The sequence below is a fragment of the Urocampus carinirostris genome, chromosome 16, assembly GCF_059441175.1.
Source record: "Urocampus carinirostris isolate Australia breed hairy pipefish chromosome 16, RoL_Ucar_1.0, whole genome shotgun sequence".
Classification (NCBI taxonomy): domain Eukaryota; kingdom Metazoa; phylum Chordata; class Actinopteri; order Syngnathiformes; family Syngnathidae; genus Urocampus; species Urocampus carinirostris.
In genome coordinates, this window is record NC_142364.1 from 13302456 (window position 1) to 13321694 (window position 19239).

The 19239-nt window shown below is 40.4% G+C and overlaps 1 protein-coding gene across 2 annotated transcripts in view; it reads left to right on the plus strand.

Moving 5' to 3' along the window:
* col5a1 (procollagen, type V, alpha 1) overlaps positions 1–19239 on the plus strand; it is an 85838-nt gene that overhangs the window by 27468 nt on the left and 39131 nt on the right. For both annotated transcript variants that reach the window (XM_088355752.1, XM_088355753.1), the window contains exons 3-4: positions 4650–4863; positions 5559–5721. In XM_088355752.1, coding sequence (XP_088211878.1) covers positions 4650–4863; positions 5559–5721 — 377 coding nt within the window. The remainder of the gene's footprint in view (positions 1–4649; positions 4864–5558; positions 5722–19239) is intronic.

Genomic DNA, 19239 nt, shown 5'->3' on the forward strand with positions numbered 1-19239 from the left:
CAATACAGTATACAGTGGAAAGATTAGAAACAGTAATTATGGGTGTGCATTACTATACAAGTTTTTATGGTATACTTCCGTAATACAGCAATGATTGAAAAATCTCATCACTGTGGCCCAAATCGCAATGTAATGGGATACAAACCCAGGTGAAGAAGTGGATATCAGAATGCACTATGCAAACCAGTGTTTCTGGCACCGTGAGTAAAATAGTGTGATCATGAGATAAGATCTTGTCATATGTGAACTGTTCCACTGGTGGTTTCACGGTAAAGTGTCGGTGCTCTCCGGTCCGTGTTCAATTCCCGTTGCAAACTATATCAATACCGATTTTAATCAGTGATACTTATCGTCTGATTGACCATTGCACTTTTATATGACGTAAGAGTGTAAAGAGCCCAATGGTAATGCCAAAGCTCTTACTGTGGTCTCTATTTCATGCACCCTATAGTCCTGTGCGCCCTATGTATCAAAAATACGTGACAAAAGACTTAATTTGTGCCTTATTCTTGCGTGTGCCTTATAGTGCAAAAAAATACAGAACTTATAAAAAATAAGCCTAGCCACTGACATCATTCCATTTCATTATTTTTTCCAACTCCGCTAACACTTTTTGAAACTATCCAGCTCAGCTAACCATAAAAAGAACGTCTACTTGTGAACTACAAAGAGACACTAATGGATATTGGACAACGCACTCGAAGCAGTGTTTTGGAACAGAACAAAAATAGACATGAAGTCATCTTAAGTGAGGAATAGATGATTCTTTACGAACCACAAACAGAAGTCCTTTCTATTACCTTTACAACTTGAAAAGGGCACTGTAATTATAGCGCATGCTTCCCACGCTACAATATGTCTGCTGAGTGTAGGCAAAAATTAACGCCTCAGGCTACAGAAGCTAATGCCATCAGTTTAAGTTTTTTTGGGGGGGTGAACCAGATTTGTCTTGTTCCACTAGGTTCTAATAGTTTTAACAGACTATTGGACTACAAGTGACATTTAGACAAATTACGTGATCCATAGTTATTTTGAAACCTGGAAAATAAATTTAGAAATTAAAAAAAGCAGGGGTGTCAAACATATGGCCAGCAGGCCTGATTAAGACCACTAACAGATTTAATAAGGCCTGCGAGACAATGCTGAGAGAAGCACATGAGAAAAATGAGCCGCATTGTGTCAAACAATGACCTGCAGTTTAAAATATGTCCAATGAATGTCGCCAAAGCCACGCGGGCAGTCCAAACCAACGACTCGCTATATTTGCTGACTACCATTAATCAACCTGAGAACATTTGATGAAATACCCATCCCGGTGTAATTTTACTTAAAATAGAAATCACAGACACACTGTTTAAAAAGGCAATATGATTGCTCTCTCTCTCTTAACCACAACATTTGCTACTAAACTACGCTCCTTTTCCCTGGTGATTGGAAATTATCGATTTGCATGTGGATTAAAGAGTACAAAATAAAAAAATAGCACCTGGTTGTTTTTACAGGAGTCTAAAGTAGCTTTCGCTCTCTATATTAGATATGAAATTTAAGAGCAAAGTTCCCAAATTAAGGTAAACATTTTCATAAAAGTTAAAAAAATAAAAACAGATAAAGAATCATAAATCATTCAATTAATCATTTAAATCAGCTGTGTCAAACTAAATTTAACTCGGGGGGCCACACGATAGAACAGACATTCTCTCGGGGGCCGGATTGTTACACAGAATGACAATACAAGGAAAATTATTATTATTATTATTATTATTAGTAGAGTAGAGTGGAAGAAAAAAAGAGAAAGACATAAGAGAAAGAGAAGGAAAGAAAAGTAGAGAGGGTAGGACAATGAAAGAGAGAAAGGGAGAAAGAGAGGGAGAGAATAAATAGAGTGAGAAACAAAAGAGACAAAAAGAGAAATAGTGAGAGAGGGGGCCAGAAAGAGAGAGAAAGTAATCTAAAGAAAAGTAGAAAGAGAGAAGGAGGGAAAATAGAAGGAGACAAAGAGAGTAGGGTAGAAAGAGAGTAGGGGAAAGCGAGAGAGAGAAAGAGAGAAAAGAGATAGAAGAGGGGAAAAAGGAAGAGATAGCAAAATAAAGTCAAAAGACACAGAGAGAAGAGACGAAGAGGAACAAAGAAAGAGAAAAAGAGATAGAGGGCGAGAAATACAAGTACAGCGTTTGTGAGAGGCACCTGGCATTGGCAACATCAAAGGAAAACATGTCACGATATCACGATCAGTCTGAAACAAAATACCAGAAAACAAACTCGGCATAACTCGCCATGACGTCCCCTGGCCGTCTTCAACTTCTTTGCATGTCCTCGAGAATGGCTCCGTTTCATCAAGGACAATCCATAGAATCCAATTGTGTAAAATATCCATTCTAAAACACACATTAATGTCGACAGATAAATAGAAAACTGCCTAAAACGTTTCTGCTTCGATGGACGTTGCTTCTTATAATCTGTTCGTTTTGCTGCATTATTTCCGTTTGGAAAAAAATGTATCCCCAATATGGTAATTCTATTCATGCACAAAGTGTGAAGTTACCTTAAACCTGCATCTTCCTCGACACGTACATTCCACCTGTCTCACTCTTACCTTTACTGCTGGGGCGCCTCTAAATTTGCCGCATCATTGCTATAGGCCGCAGGATTGAAAACTCGTGACAAAAGTCAAGGCTCATAGTCCAGAATTTACGGTAATTTACTTTTCTGGCCCCAATGTTAGTGTTTTCTTTAGTTTCCACCAATTCACCCGATTTATTGCTTATCCTAATTTATCAATGTATCTAACTATCGTGTCAATTCATCAAAACAGCACAATGGCCTACCCAAGATTGTTTGTTCCTTAAATGAGCTATTACAACACGTAATGACTGCGCTGGCCTTTGAAATCCTTCGAATTCGGCTCACACAATAGGCTAGTTCTCATCTGGAAGCCTCCCCAAAATAGGGATTGAAGAAAAAGAGCATACTAGAGGGGAAAAAAACAACCCTCCTAAATAAATGTTTACTGGCGGGAAAATCATGAGGATAAAGTCCATTTTTCTATTTGGCCGAAAATCCTCTGTGAGCTTATCGGAAATCTTCATCGGAAAAGCCTAGTGGATTGCTTTTAGTCGTATTATTTTGGTTATTTTGATCCTGAATTACAATTTCTGAGACTTTATCAGGTTCCATTAATTATCTATCTGTTGATTTTTGCGAGGGCAGCAGGTAAACTTTGCAAAGTTGACCTTAGGCATGCAAATTTGGACAACCCTGGAAATGATCATCAATCAATCCAAAGGCATTTAAAGATCCAATTAAACTCAAAGTCACGATGTAGGAGTTAAAGCCAGAGGGCCACAAAAGAAAATACACAAACACTCTCGGAGCATAACTAACAGAGTGAGCTGAGTCTTAATACCAGCTTCCATAAACATGAAAGATAAAAGAAAAATCTAACATAACGGAGCTAGCATCTTAATGGACGCTTGGAAAAGGTTTATATACAATTTCATAGTTGGTGTTTATCTCAACAACAACAAAGATCTCACCAAAATGTATTACTTTGGAACTAACCCGGAAGTTAGTCAATTAGTCTCTAGAATTTTTACAATCAATCACGCTGCAAGCTTTGCTTGATGTGTCAGAACCAGAACAGGAGGAGGACCCAGATGCGTAACTTACACAAGCTTTATTTTACGGATGTGGGACAGTCATGCGCGTTAAAACAAACGCCTGTGATTCGGCGATCGCTGGGCGGAAGAAGTAAGACAGAAGTCCGGCGTGGAAAAACAGGAAGCCAGAGGCCGACAAGATCAATACCAGATACACGAGCAGATACCGGACAGACGGGATCGATACTGGACAGGAAGGGACAGCCAGGATCGATACCAGACACACAAGCAGATACCAGACAGAAGTGATTGATACCGGACAGGACGGGACAGACAGGATCGATACCAGATACTGGAGTCAGATATCAGACAGGACAAGACAGATGGGATCAATAGCGGATACTGGAGACAGATATCAGAGAGGACGAGACAGATGGAATCGATACCGGATACTGGAGACTGGCGCAGGATATCGGGCAGGATGAGACAGGCGGAATCCATGCCGGATACTGGAGACTGTAGCAAGATATCAGATAGGACGAGACAGACGGGATCGATACCAGACTGGAGACAGGAGTAAGATATCAGACAGGACGAGATAGACGGGATTGATACCACTGGAGACTGGAGTCAGATATCAAACAGGACGAGATAGACGGGATCGATACCCGATACTGGCGACTGGAGTCAGATATCCAACAGGACGAGCTAGACAGGATCGATACCGGACAGGATTCACAAGCAGGATACCGGACAGAGTCAAAACACACGTCTTGCGGGTGCAGAGGTTCGTTGACGGACTGACAAAGGGTGAGGGAGAGTACTGAGCTTAAATAGGAGGGAAGCCAACCAGGCAACGAGCCGCAGCTGGCGCCAAACGGGCGGGGCCAAGTAAGGGCAATGGGCAACCGTGACATGATGATTGTTTCCTGATGTTGATTCAAGATTCTCTGATTCTTCCTTTTTTTTTCTCTCTTTCTCTTTCCATTTGCTCCATCAAAAATACGTCAGCCTACTGATCCAAGAACTAAACTGTTTGTTTCCCCCTGCCAGGTGATGTGTTCCCGGAGGACTTTTCCATTTTGGCCACAGTAAGGCCAAGGAAAGGAAGCCAATCATTCCTGTTGTCAGTGTACAACGAGCAGGGGATCCAGCAACTTGGACTGGAAATGGGGCGATCACCCGTCTTCCTCTACGAGGACCACACGGGAAAACCTGGACCAGAAGACTACCCACTCTTCCGGGGGATCAACTTGGCTGATGGAAAGTAGGTGGACTGTTTTAATGGGCGACACAGAGATTGCGATACCTTTTTGGAGCATATGAAATTAAGTTTAGGAGGTAATAAAACATGAAAAGGTGGAATTTAGGGATTTATAGTAAGGTTTTGGTTTAAGGGGTAGGATTTCAACTATGGTGGTGTTCAATTTGAGTAATAAATGTTAGGGTAGTGTTTTTCAGTCACAACAACATTTTTCAGTTTAGTCTTAAAGCTACGAAGTTAGTAAATGCGAATAACGGTTGAAGGATAGTAGAATTAACAAGGTTTTGTCTGGTTTTGACGAGATAGAGTGGAACTACGGGTTTAGGTTAGTATTGGCTCAATCACTGCCATGGCTGACTTCAAAATACAAGATCGATATCAACTGTGCTAAATGAGTTCATAGGGTTAGGTTAAAAAGGAGGAATACGGTGTATTCATTGGGTTTACATTACAGTTTGGGAATTAGGTGTTTTAATGTAGCTGTTTGAGGATTTTCTTGGGTAATCGCGGATAAGCGTTTGTGTATGGTTAAAAATGTTAAAAAGGTTTAAGTGGCAAAAAAAAAAAAACAAAGGTGAGGGTTGGTATGACTCCTCAAATCTTTTGTAAACTGTTACAATGCAGTGCTCACTTGGTGTAAAGTATGTAACCCAACCCGTTTGCGAACAGACATTTCATCTCCTCTTCTCGTTACCTAGGTGGCATCGAATAGCAATCAGCGTGCACAAGCAGACCATCACCCTCGTTCTGGACTGTAAAAAGAAGACCACCCAGAAACTGCTCCGATCTGCTCACCCCATCATTGACACCAAAGGAATTGTCGTGTTCGGAACCAGAATACTCGATGAAGAAGTCTTTGAGGTGGGCCCCGTTTGAGTTTTCCTGACGGCTTAGCGCACAAAAAACGTGACTCCTTTTTGTGAGGCTGTAAATGACATTGCTGCCCATTTGAGGTTTGCGGCCACGTCGGGCATTTCCTCTCCAGACAAGTTGGTGACCGAGTATGCCTGACGCTCACTCCCCAAGCGCTATGAATCACAACTTACAGAAGTATATGCGCCAAAGCACAGGCCTTGACTAAAACCAGCTGTTGCTCTTGACTAGTAGCCCAAAAAGTTGTCCATAATTTGAACGAATATCATAGAAGTGGAAAGTATTGTTTGTTATTGTTTTGGTGTTAGCATTCTGTGCGCCATAGACAGTTGCCAATATTTGGAAAGTCTTTCTAGTTTTTATGTGGCTTTGTTGGCTGTGAATTGGTATTAAGTGATTTCCCTGTACAATGTAATGTCTTTCCATCTACCTTGATCATATCCCTCGAGAGGGGTGACTGACAGCAGGACAAACACATACAATAACAAAGAAAATAAAAAGGGAAAAAAATAGCAAAAAACACTAACAAACATTTTTGGACCATGGCCAACCCAAACAAGTTAAGCACCTCGGTACCCAAGTTGGTCATGCTTTCGTCCCTCCAGTTGAAACGGGACACAAGAAAGCAGCCATGTCCCTCGGGTCACGGTGACACAACACACTCTTTTGTTCAACAGCAGGGCACGACAACTTTCACTGGTTTACCCCTGCCGCATCATACAGGTGCCCTGCCCATCCCTTAGAACGCGTCAAAACATCCCATTATCCTTTTACAACACCTCTGAACTCAATTCCTTTCACCAACAAGAGCTCTAGCTTCCACTAGATTTAGACCTCTTTCCTGCAGTGCACTCATAACACCATCCATCCACGTCAATCGCGGCTTTCCTCTTGGTCTCCTTCAATTTACTTCTGCTCTGTAGATCCTCTTCAACATTCACTCCTCATCCATCCTCTCCATGTGTCCAAACCAACCGAGTACCCTCTTATCCACACGCGTGCTCAGTTCCACTACTACTCCAATTCTGTCTCTCACAATTTCATTTCTCAATCTATCCAATCTTGTCACTCCCAAAATACCCCTCAAACACTTCATCTCAAAAACATTTAATTTCCTTCTCAAATCTGCGTTCAGGCTCCAGGTCTCTGCACCAAAATGTAATGTAAAATGATAAAATATTGCTGAATGATAGCTTGAAGACATACATTTTTTTTTTGTCAGTTCAATACGAGCATTATGCTCCGTACATGTGGTTGAGACAGCATTTTTTGAGCAAAACCATATTGTTAAACTTATGTATTGTGCCAATACTTTGTCTTACAGCTAAAATTGACAAAACTGTTCTTACGTTTGATTTCACTTGGCCATTTGCCGCTGCCTTTTCAATGAATGTGAAATGCTTTGCGGTTATGACATGAGGAACTTATTAAAGAGCATACTTGGTTAGAACAGAGGTTTTAAAAATGCTATTGTGTAATAGTTCTGGGTGTGTACTACAGCTTCAAGAAATACTCGGGTCCAGGAAAAAAAAATCCTTGATCATTTAGAAAATTTAAGATTAAGAATTCATTTAGATTGGATTTATTGGTCCGATTAGGGAAATTCACTTCCGCTGACTGTACCGAGGGAAATCAACAGACACTGCATTACATGATATACACAAAAACAGCAGAATGACAAATTATACGTGACAGTGGGACACTGAGGGCAGACTGATTTGATGGATCAGCGGGGCCTGTTGTTTGGAATAGCAATCGCAGAGGGGATCAGGCTTTTCCCGAGGCATGCCATCCTAAATCTTGTTGTTCTGTATATGCGCCCTGAAGATTGCGGAAGAAGTATTGGTTTAGTGGGTGAGTGATGTACGGAACTATTGTGTTTGCCAGTCGAATTATGAACTGTTATTTATGTCTCAGAGGTTGGGTCTGGGTAGGCCGATGATTTTAGCTGAGCATAGTGAAAAACACGTGGAGCAGTACAGAATGGATGGGTTTAACAATGTTCTGGTACAGTAGTAAGAGGAAGTGAGGTGGAACATATAGTCCTTCGAGTTTACAGATGACTGACAGTCTTTGTTGACTCTTTTTTGAATGTCGGTGTTGAGCTGATCAATGGTGAGTTTGTCGTCCAGTGTTACTCTGAAGTATTTAAAAGTGTCCACTGTTTTAACTGTTTGTGTGTATGATGTTGGGGTGTTGTGATGGGGGGGTGTTAACCATATTTCTTTTTTTTTACTGATATCGATTTTGAGGTGAGCAGCTGTGGATGATTATGTGAAATTTTGGTGTTAAGGTAGTCCAAGATGGCTAGACTGTCAGGGAGGAGTGCAAGGGCTGGCCGTGTGGTCTGAGTATTTTACATATATTGTGGTTGATAAAATGCTAAGGCAGTCATTGGTGTAGAGCAGGGGTCTTCAATCTTTTGAAAGCAGAGAGCTCCTTTTTTAGTAATTAGTGCAAACTTAACTTCTGAAGGGGGCACCCCGGTGCACACGGACACCATGTTTGAGACCCTTGGTGTGGAGTGTGTACAGTAAAGGGCTCAGCACAAATCCCTGTTGAACCCCGGTGTTGATAGCAAGTACCAGGGATGTGGCAGAGCCCAGCCTTATTTAGTTTAAGATTTAATGTTTTGAAATGTTTCAGAGTAGTTAGTATTTTAAAAATGGTTAGCATTTTGAAAGAGGATTGTAGAAAATATATTTTCAGATGTCTCCGCTCACACACCATTGGGAAACTCGATGCATGTGTTCCTCGTAGCAGACCCTCATTTGTCTTGCTGAGAGGAAGGACTATCGGAACGCTAATAATTATAAGCAGAGGCCGATCAAAGTTGACTGATGCAGATCCAGCAAACTTCACAACTCCCATCAGTGGATCGTTTGAAATTTGACATCCGCCTCCAGCCACATCAGAAAGCAACTAATCTCCTAACGTTAAATCTTCCGAAACCGTCAATCATCACCTAGCGCAAACCAAAACCAGAATCCTCATGCTGTAAGATCTATCTAGGATTAGATTACAGTTGACTCAACGTCAGTAATATTTTTTTTTGTAAGTCCAGAGCTCCCCCGATAGTTGGATAATGAACCTTTAGACAGGTGGTCAACAAAGATGTGGATGGAAGCCAGGCTAACTAATGAAGGTAGTAACAGATGTCCAGGAATTTACACAGTGATCCTCCACAGAGAAAAAAATTGGCGTTTTTTTATGGCTTAAGAAATGAATCCTGCCCTCTACTTCAATTGATTTTGGATTAGGGGGTGGAGTACATCCTAAACCGGTCATCAGATACTCAGACAAGTAACAATGATTTAGTCAACAATTTCAGTGGGTTACTCATTGTCGAAAATTACACTGTACATCAAATATTTGACCAGTTCGACTTAAATGCTATATTGCAAAATACCTTGTACCTATTTATTACGAATTTATTACACTGGCATTGGTACAGCAAATCAAAACACAGAAACCTGTTTAGCTTAAAATAATGTACTCTAACTAATAGATACAAGTGATGGGTTGTTCTTGACCGGCTCTTTGAAGCAAAGACGGGAGCCGGCTCACCATCAATTAAGGAGCTTGCTCCCTTTGAAATGCTCTCTCTGTTTTACTCTCTCTCTCTTTCTATCTTTCTCTGCCTTTCTTTATCTCTCCCTCGCTCTCTTTTTCTCTCTTACTCTCTCTTTACTCTTTCTCTATCTTATCTCTCTTTCTTTCGCTTACCATTCCCCTCTTTTTCTCTCACCACTTTCTCTCATTTTTCTCTCTTCCTTTTTTTCTTTCACTACCTCTCTTTCTACCTCCCTCCCAGCTCTCTCCTTTCTTCTCTTTCCCTACTTATCCCTATATATTGTTCCTGCTCTCTCTTTCTCCCTTTAACTTCTTTTCCCTTTATCTATTTCTCCAGCAATCTCCTTCTTTCTCTCAAATTATTTATCTCTTTCTTGCTTTCTCTCTCTCTCTCTCTCTCTCTCTCTCTCTCTCTCTCTCTCTCTCTCTCTCTCTCTCTCTCTCTCTCTCTCTCTCTCTCTCTCTCTCTCTCTCTCTCTCTCTCTCTCTCTCTCTCTCTCTCTCTCTCTCTCACTCTCTCACTCTCTCTCTCTCTCACTCTCTCACTCTCTCACTCTCTCTCTCACTCTCTCACTCTCTCACTCTCTCTCTCACTCTCTCAGTCTCAGTCTCAGTCTCAGTCTCAGTCTCAGTCTCACTCTCACTCTCTGTCTCTCTTACTCTTTCTTTGTCACTCCATGTCTTTGTCTCTCTGCTAGTCTCTCTTTAACTTTTTTCTTTCTCTCTCTTTCTCTCTTTATCTATTTATTTCTCTTTATCTTTCTTCCCCTCTCTTTCTTTCTTTCTCACTTTATTTCAGTCTCTATCTTCATTGCTCTCTCTTTCTCCCACAATCTATCTCTATTTATTTCTCTCTCTTTCTCCTTTTTCTCATTCCCTCTCTCTTTCTCTCTGTATTTATCTCAAGCTTTCTCCTTCTCTTTCTTTGTCTTTTTTCATTTTTTTCCTCTGTCTTTTGTTCTCCTTCTTTCTCTGCTTCTTTTCCCTCTTTCTATCTCTCTTTCTTCTTTTCTCTTTTTCATCCTCTTCCTACCTCTTTTAGATATGTTTTTTCTTTTTGTACCACGATCCATTTGTGTTGCCACGAATCTAGCCGAGCCAGTCCTCAGCTTTTTGTTAGCGTAAAATGATTACGTCACAAGCGTAGCTTCAGAAAGCAGTTGTAAAATTAAGTTTCTCCCATATGGGCTTTAACTGGACTTAATTCCGACTGGATTTTAAAGCTTCCGTGAATTGCAATGGACACCCAAGTACAGCTGACTGAGCTCAGGTGGTGGCATTTCCAAGTTTTTTATGGGGCGTAATTACCCAGGTAGGGTAATTGAAAGTGGGTCGGAGTTATTTTATTAGGAGTGACGGCATCCTCAAACCATTCCTATCGGCGGCACCCTGACTCCCGGTTGTTACTGTGGGAACAGGGTGATCTGTTTTGGGGTTTCTTTTGGCCTTAAAAGCCTCCCCCGCTGCTCTTCTGCCAGTCCTCAGGCAGGACAGACAAGAGAAAATGGAAAACTAAACAGCATACTTTCCAAACCGTTCTCCTTTTGCTCCCTTCACCCCGCCGCCGTTTAGTCTGATCACGTTTTTCTTTTTTTTTTTTTGTCAAAGTACTTACCAAACGTGCTGGGTTCCATGCAATGAAGCCAGAATAATCACATGTAGGAATAAGCTGATGTCTCGAAATTTTTCTCACTGGGACATTTTGATTTTAAGGTTCTCAAATGACTAAAAATGTACATAAGCTCTGCTGTTTTTTGGATTCAATCATTTACTGTATACTGAATGTAACCTTAAATAATTAAAAACCTCCCCTTCTTCGATTTAATCGTTCCAAATATGTTTCTTGAATTCAATTTAAATATCTTTATTGACATTGATATCAACGACATTAGACATGGCACCTGGGTAAACATGTAATAAAGACTTTAAAAGGACAGTGTGTAATAGGTTGGGCCTCGTTCTGTAAAAAAAACAGTAAATTGAATACTAGGCAAAAATACCTGCACTATCAAACATATGTTTATTTTTATAAATCAATATAGTTCGAGAAATTTGTATTTCTTTTACATAGCGGAATCCCTACCAAAGGTCGACAGCGTGTTTGCCTATTAACTTGCTGCTACGCTGTGCTCTGTCACACTGTTTTTCTTTCACATTAGACAATAAAGTTTCATCAAGTGGTCAAATATTACACACTGGGGGTTCAAAGAAAGTAAAAAAAGAAAAAAAACACTCTCGGGATACAAGGCATACAAATAATATTTACAACCGAATGCTTAAAGACAGTTATAATAATAATGCAATGTTTGTGATTGAAAAAGAAAAGTGCATCCTAATACTAGTACAATAACTTTGAGCAAAAATAAAATCCCCCAAATAAGTCACAAAGTATATATTTTAAAGGAAAAATAATTTGTAATGTGATGAGAATAAATTGTACGCCATCCCTCAAAAGCCAAGCAGTTTTAATAAGGGATAAAATGATTCAACAATCAAGTTGTAATTTTTAGGCATTAAACAATTAGAGGAAGAACAAAAACACATTTTTCTCCAAATTAATATCTAATATCTTGCAATAAATGATGTATACCTGTCCTGATTACTGATGTGACTCAGCTGTGCCCGCTCATTTGGCGCCAACCGCCGCGGGTTCCGATTGGCTCCCTGTCACTATTTGAACTCAGTCCTGTCAATCCCCTGTTGTCAGTCTGTCTGTGAATCTCCGTGTATACAAGGCAAGCCTTTTTTTAACCTGCCCCCCGACTGTCCCGTTTATGCTCCCGTTTGACTCCGGCTACAACCCGTTTTGATCCTGACTACGTCTACTCTCCCGTTCTGGCTTACGACTGGTTTCCGACCCCGACCACGTCTTGCTCTCCCAGTCCTGGCTCCCAACCAGTTTTCCGCCCCCGACACCGCCATCGCTGGCTACGGAAGATCCACTTCAGTGTTCGGATCACAATCCGAGTACGAGAGCGACTTGCTTCCCGCGCATAGCGAACACCGGATCGTGGGCGCAGCCCTTCCTCTTTCCTTTAATAAAACTGGTGAGAAACGTAACGCAATTGGGTCCTGTTTCCGTTCTGGTCCTGACAATACCTACTGTAAAGTTAACACTTAATGTTTATAGAATAAACATGTTTTCAGGAATCAATCATTATTTTTAACAAGGAAACTATTTTCATTTTTTCCATCACAAATATGAACATATTAGTGAAAAATGTACCCTTAGTTAAAGTTTTTCTTCTCTCTAAAAATAATATGTATTTCTACCTGAATTTTTAAATTTTTTTTTTTAAATATTACACTTTTTACCTAAAAATTCAAACTAAGACATATTTTGTAAAAATCCTAAAGATGTTTAGGAGAACATAGACTGAGTCATAACATTCTAAGAATTATAATATTCCAATGTAGAGTAGTAACCCTGTGATATAATTTAGAAGGAGTAACCTTATACCTAACAGTAAAGCCAAAAATATGCATTTTATGTATTAAAAATAATGAAAAAACGAATGGATTTAAAAAAAAATATTGTCTGCATAAATTCCTACGTACCTTCTGTACATGGTCAGCCACTTGTGAAACGTACCACTTACCCGAAAGCCTCAAGCTCGTGGTTTGGTTTTTAAAGTGTATGTTGTGGTCAGCGGGACAAACGTCCAGAAGTTCCTTCTCAGTGGCTTGTCCTTCATTCAGCTGCCTGTGTTGTGCAGAAGAGGGATTGTGCAATCATTTTAATTTGTGAAAAATGCTGAAAACAATTTAATTTGCTTGTTAAACAAGGTCATATTGTTTTCGGTTTACGAGTTATAGTTCCTATGTTTCATAGGGGGCGGCAGTAGCTCAGGAGGTAGAGCGCTCGTCTTGGGATCAAGGGATCCCAGTTAGAATCTAGTCCCTGTTACATGTCGAAGTGTCCTTGGGTAAGACCCTGAACCCCTAATACCCCCAATAAGCAGGTTAGTGCCTTACATGGCTTCAAGGCCGCTATTGGGAATTGTGGAGCACATTGTAAAGCGCTTTGCGAAGTCATTGACTTGAAAATCGCTATATAAATGCAGATCATTTCATTTCATTTGAAAGGCGAGAGGTTTGGCAAGGCCGTTGCGAGACTTGAGTCTCACTCAGGTGGGGCATCTGAAATGCATAGGGAAGCACAACTAATCACAACTATTATTACATCTCCAAAATTGTTTGTCACAGCAAGAGTGTTTCACTATTAGCTTTTTAATGTATAGTTCATTCTTGGGTTTCGTAGTTTTGTCATGAACCGGAAGAGGAGGAGAACCCGAATGTGTGACGTTTGTCACACAAGCCTTTTATTTTACGGGAAATGGGGAGTCATGCACGTTAGGCAGCAGTCTGGCATGGAATGACAGGAAGCCAGAGACCGACGAGATCGATACCACTGCCCGGGCAGATATCAGACAGATGGGGTCGATACCGGACAGGACGGGACAGACAGGATAGATAATGAAACAGGATATCGAAAATAAACAGGACAAACTAGACGGGAACGAAAACTGGAGAGAATAATAAACAGGACAAAAATAGACGGGAACGATACCGGACAGGAAACGCAGGCAGGAAACCGGACAGAGTCAAAACCTACGTCTTGTGGGGCAGAGGTTCGTTGACAGACTGACAAAAGTAAGTGAGAGCACTGAGCTTAAATAGAAGGGAAGCCAATCCATCAACGAGCCGCAGCTTGCGCCACACGTGCGGGGCCAATTGGGCACCATGGCAACCGTGATAAGTTTATATGTTGTTGCACTGAAAAGTCAATATTTTTGATAGACATTTTGTTGTGTCATGCAGGAATTCCAGTTTAAAGTTGCTTGGAATTAAAAAGTTTAAATGAGAAGGTTTACGGCAGATCGAAAAATATATATAACTTAGTAGAATAATAGATTTTAAAAAAACGAATTAATTTATGTGGTGCAGAGTATGACATTATCATTAGCAATATACTGGACAAAGGGAGCCCCCAAAACCCCTCTTTTTACTTACATTTTTTTCCTTCTTTTGTTTCTTTTCCCCTCTGGCTTTTTAAGTCTTTTTCTTATTTTGTTCTCCATTTTCCTTTTTAATTGTCATTTTTCTTATTTTTCCTTGCTTTTTAATTATTATTTTTTTTTATAACTTTTCCTCTTTTTCTCATTTTTTTCTGCTGGTTTTCTTTTTTGTTTTATTCTCCTTGTTTCTTTTTCTCCTATCTTTTATTTTTTATTGACGTATTCTTTTTTTTTCTATTTTCTCTCCTGTTTCATTTTATGTTTTATTTTTTTCTTCCTTTGCGACTATTGCCGACTGGAAGGAAAATTGATTTTTTTTTCCTTCTTTTTCATACGGGCCGTGGCTTGTTATTAGACTGGTGGGTCCTGAAGTCAAACCAGTTGAGAACCACCAGTTTAGACCACAAAACACGTCAAATGACACAAAGTGACAGCAATTAGATTTTCTGTAGAGTGAGGAGCCTGCCGAATGCATGCACAAGAGGCTGTCGGCAGCCAACTTAGGAAAATGTGAGGATCCTGCTTATGAGGTCAGTCTTAGAGTTGACGCCACATGGAGTGACATCATTCACCAAATTTTGCAGCTTTCTGCTGCTATCGGCAACCTTGCAGCACTTTCACGGTTGAAAGGTCTCACGAGAATAAAACGCAAACTGCTTTTTATAATTCTTGTATTATTAGGAGGAGCTGGGGTAAAAAAATTGAATCCCACCCACACATTTAATGTGTACCTATGTGCATATAGGTCTTATATAATGTAACATACTATCCATGCACGTAATGTGTGGGAGCTGTATTAGCATTTGGCCAGGATCCGACATGTGGAAGAGGCCTCATTCCGTTCAATTATGAGCATTTGAGGACTTATTGTAATGCAAGCTACGCCTCATGATTCAGCCATTGACGTCTCAATGCCGGATGGTCTCGGTCCTGCTACAACTAAGCTCATCGCCTTTCACTATATCAATCATGTGCCACACATTTCCATACTCCTGTGTTTGGGAAAGTTCTACCAACTAAGATGAGTTCTCTAACTCGAGTCAGATGTTTGCTCCCTCTTAATCTTCAAGTAAGTTCTCCTCCACCTCAGCACTTTTTCTAGGAAAAACTAAACATGTAACTGCCGTCTGGTGCAGGAGGCAAGCTGATCTGGTTTCCTTCCACCTTTCCACACCCTCTGAAAAAAGAGCAGGAAATGGGAATATGGTCTAGAGAGATGGTGGAATGGGGTTGTTACTGGATGGGTACTTGCTGTACTGGAGTCATTTTTTATGTACAGTATTTCAAAAGCAACAATTTGCGTGATCTTGATTAAGGTCAACAGTTGATAAAATAGGAAAAAAAGATCCTGCGGTTCAAAATATAATGTGCCCTTTCAAAACTACCCTTAGAAATGCAGTTTTTTTAGTGTGTCTTGTGCATGATCCAGTCCTACCATTTGCTGGTTTCTTCAGTTGTCTGAGTAAATAAGTGAATCAAAAAATGTAAACACAACAATAAAGTCTACATCCTTTTAAATCAAAATTTAATGATCAAGGTATTTTCAAGTAGTTTTAAATTATGACGAGATCAATATACCAGTACACCACAACTTGTATTTATGTTGGGAAATTGTTCAATATAGAATTCTCTTTGTTTTTCATTGGTTGTAAACAATATCTTTTTCGGGTAAGGTAACTGTGTCACAGAACAAAAGAAAAGCAAAATAGGATAATTTTTATTTATAAATTAATTCATTTAAAATTTTAATTTATAATTCTCCAAATTTATTTTATTGCAATGAATCAATTTATCTGCTTTCAGAGCTTTGCAGTTTGTAAACTGGGACAAGACACTAGGCAGATGCCGAGAAGCATGTTCATACTCCATAGGCTCAGGATTAGATTTTTTTTTTTTATAATGTCGATGTTTTCAAAATCATTTAATGTAAGTAACTAGGCAAATACAAATAGTATTCTGTTCTAAGGAAAAAAAAACTGGAGAAGTTTAAAGGAACGTGCGGCCTTTCTATTGGATGGTGATTTACGGCCAAAGAGCCATTCTGCCATCTGCACTCTGCTCGGGTTTACCAACTGGCCCACCGCCAGCACGTGTAAATATTCTGTTTATGTACCGTAAACCACGGGCTTGGACCTCCCAGAGACCTTCACCGAGGGGGGTCGTTTGGCGGGTGCGCCACTGGCCCCCTTTGTCCAGAGGATTTAACTTCATCAAGCCACTAGTTCAGGTGAAACAAGTGAACCATTGCTTGCTTTTCGAGCACAAAGTTTCGTAATGGTCCATTTACAAGGGGGAACCCCCATTACGCTAATGTACTACTTAAACACTACTTAGCAAAAAACATGCTAATGACTATAGTACTAGTAGCCTTTGGACAACTCTCAGTTAAAATGTCAACGCAAGTTTTCTGTTGTGATCAATGTTGCAACACTTGGATGCTTGGCTTCTAGAATTTTTTTTTTAGTAGAGCAATCTGAGGGGCTCGGGTCCAAAGTACCAGGTCCAGCTTCATTAGTTTTGGGACAGGTTTAGGCAGAGAGAGACATATGTTTGGCAGCGTCCTTTCGTGGACACAAGCAGAATGTACTGAGGCCAACAGGGATTTGTTCTGTTTGACATTTGATCGTGACGACCGTTTCTCAGCCTCTTTTACTTGTATATCAATCATGGCATGAGTAATATATTTAATCACATTTTAGTGGCTAAGAAACACATGTAATTACATTGTGCTTATTTCAACCAAAGATGTTGCATTGGCATACCACTAGCTCACATCTGTCCAACAGCTGCTTAGGTTGCACTAAATAGAGCTGCTAACACTCCAAGAAAAGGGGATGAGAATCAGCGTGTTGTGATTTAAACTGATGGCACAAAAGAGGACTTAATCGGGATCAGAATCGACATACAACTCTTTTTAATTAGTGTTGTCAGAGCGCCATTAAATTTGGTAGATGCACAACAAAGTATAAAAGACTAACTAAAAGAATCTTTAACTGAAATGACATACTATTACTTCCAAATTTGTTTGATGCAGACTGATTTGCTAGTCTTTCATAATATTTTTTAGATTTTTTGTTTGCTTCAATTCAGCCTCAAATATTGTGCAGAATTTGGAACTTTTCTACTTGCTGCCACCATGTCCTGGCTTGTGTCATCACTGTAGTCTTAGTCAGCTTGTTCATGATGTGCGTTTCAATACGTTTATTTTTCTAGACACGCTTGAATAAACTGTTCTTTTTTTCATCTTTCGTGGGGTTTGGGTTGGCGTTTGGACTCTACTTGAAGCTGGCTATTTCTCACTTTCACCATTTTCATGGTACACTGACGCATGGAAAGAAAGGGCGCAGGGACAAACTCTCTCTGGAATCCACCATTCCCCATTCCTCTGTCCTGATGTGTTTCACCAAGAACAACTGTCTTTAAAGTAAAATAAAAACAGATAGGTGCAGTGAAAAATAAAAATTAGGGCTCTTTGAACTCAGTTGGGTATTATCAAATTCTTAATAGAGGAAATATCTAATGTAAACTCTTTTAAGGACACCTCAAATTACACACCCCACCTTTAACTTAGCAAACTAGAATTTGGAAATTATGTCGATCTTAACTGGACCCACTAAATAGTTTTTGGTCCTAAAACACACAATATTCTGTAGGACCCTTCCGATAAAGTACCCTAATTGAACCTGAGTTCCACTGAATTAATCCCTCCCACAAAAGATTGTGGTGTTATTTTATGGTTTTGATTTCTCGTAAGGCTGGACTTCAGACATCCAAATGATGACATTTAAGACTTTTATGAAATTCCCCCAAAATGGATCTGTTTATGTTAGTTTTCCACAGTCTCACGGAGCAAAGGCCAGTGAACACAGTCAAGTTGGTCTCGATAACGGCTCAAATGTTCTCTCCGAACCAAGGGTTAGCTCATCCCGGGCCCCAAAAACCAACCATCTCATCAGCACAGCTGCGACCCAACGCTTGGCCAAATGCAGCAACTCTAAATCCTCAATCATCCTGATCGCGGAGACACGCTCGGGTGACCGTTCCGCGGGCTACTTTATTCCCCCCGTCTCGGAGGAAGCATAGGGATTTGTTTTCTCGCACCCAAAGTAAACGACGGCGATAAGCCAAGGACAAAGCAGGAAACATCATTTTCCCCCCTCCCGCCCTGAAAGGATCATCAAGGTTTTAGTACTCAACTTTGCAAACTGACTCTTCTCGGGATCCCTGCACGGTCCAATCTTGGCTTAATAAAGATGAAAAGAAAATTGAGTAGTAAATTCCTGAATTCATTTATACTTGTTGTTTAAGTCCTCTGTTTAGAGCACACAGCTGGCGAAATCTGGGATGGGAGGCCTAATAAAAACAAGAACGTGAGAGTCCATTCTAACAGTTGTGCTTCGTTATTCTCATTTTACCCCCTTCCCGTTTGTTAGAGCTGACTTGATTCCTTATTGGAATGATGTGTGATGACATCATCGCAATTGGAGGGACGATGAGAACATGTTTGGACAGAAGCGATACAGAGTGTGCGTTGATACTCCTTGTAGCGAACACACAAACACCCAGCTCCCAGTGTAGCCCGGAGATCCCGTGGAGCCATAGTGGGTTTTTTTTCTCTTCCCTCACGCTCGCCTCTTCATCAATCTCACCGCCCTTGTCAGCATTTTTTCTTTTCTATAAAAAAAAGAAGATATTACCGCCCACTGGCCATCCCCCTCAGCACGCCCATCCACGCAGCCATATGATCTTCTGTAAATTCAAAGTCACGCTACATGCAAACGTTTCACCGTTTTTAAAGGTCTAACAAAAACTATGTGGATCTCCTGAAGGTGAAGCAAGACCCTGAAATACACTCCGAAAGTGAAGTCAGGCCTTCTTGACCTAGGTCGGGTGCAAATGATCTGCTTTGTCATTA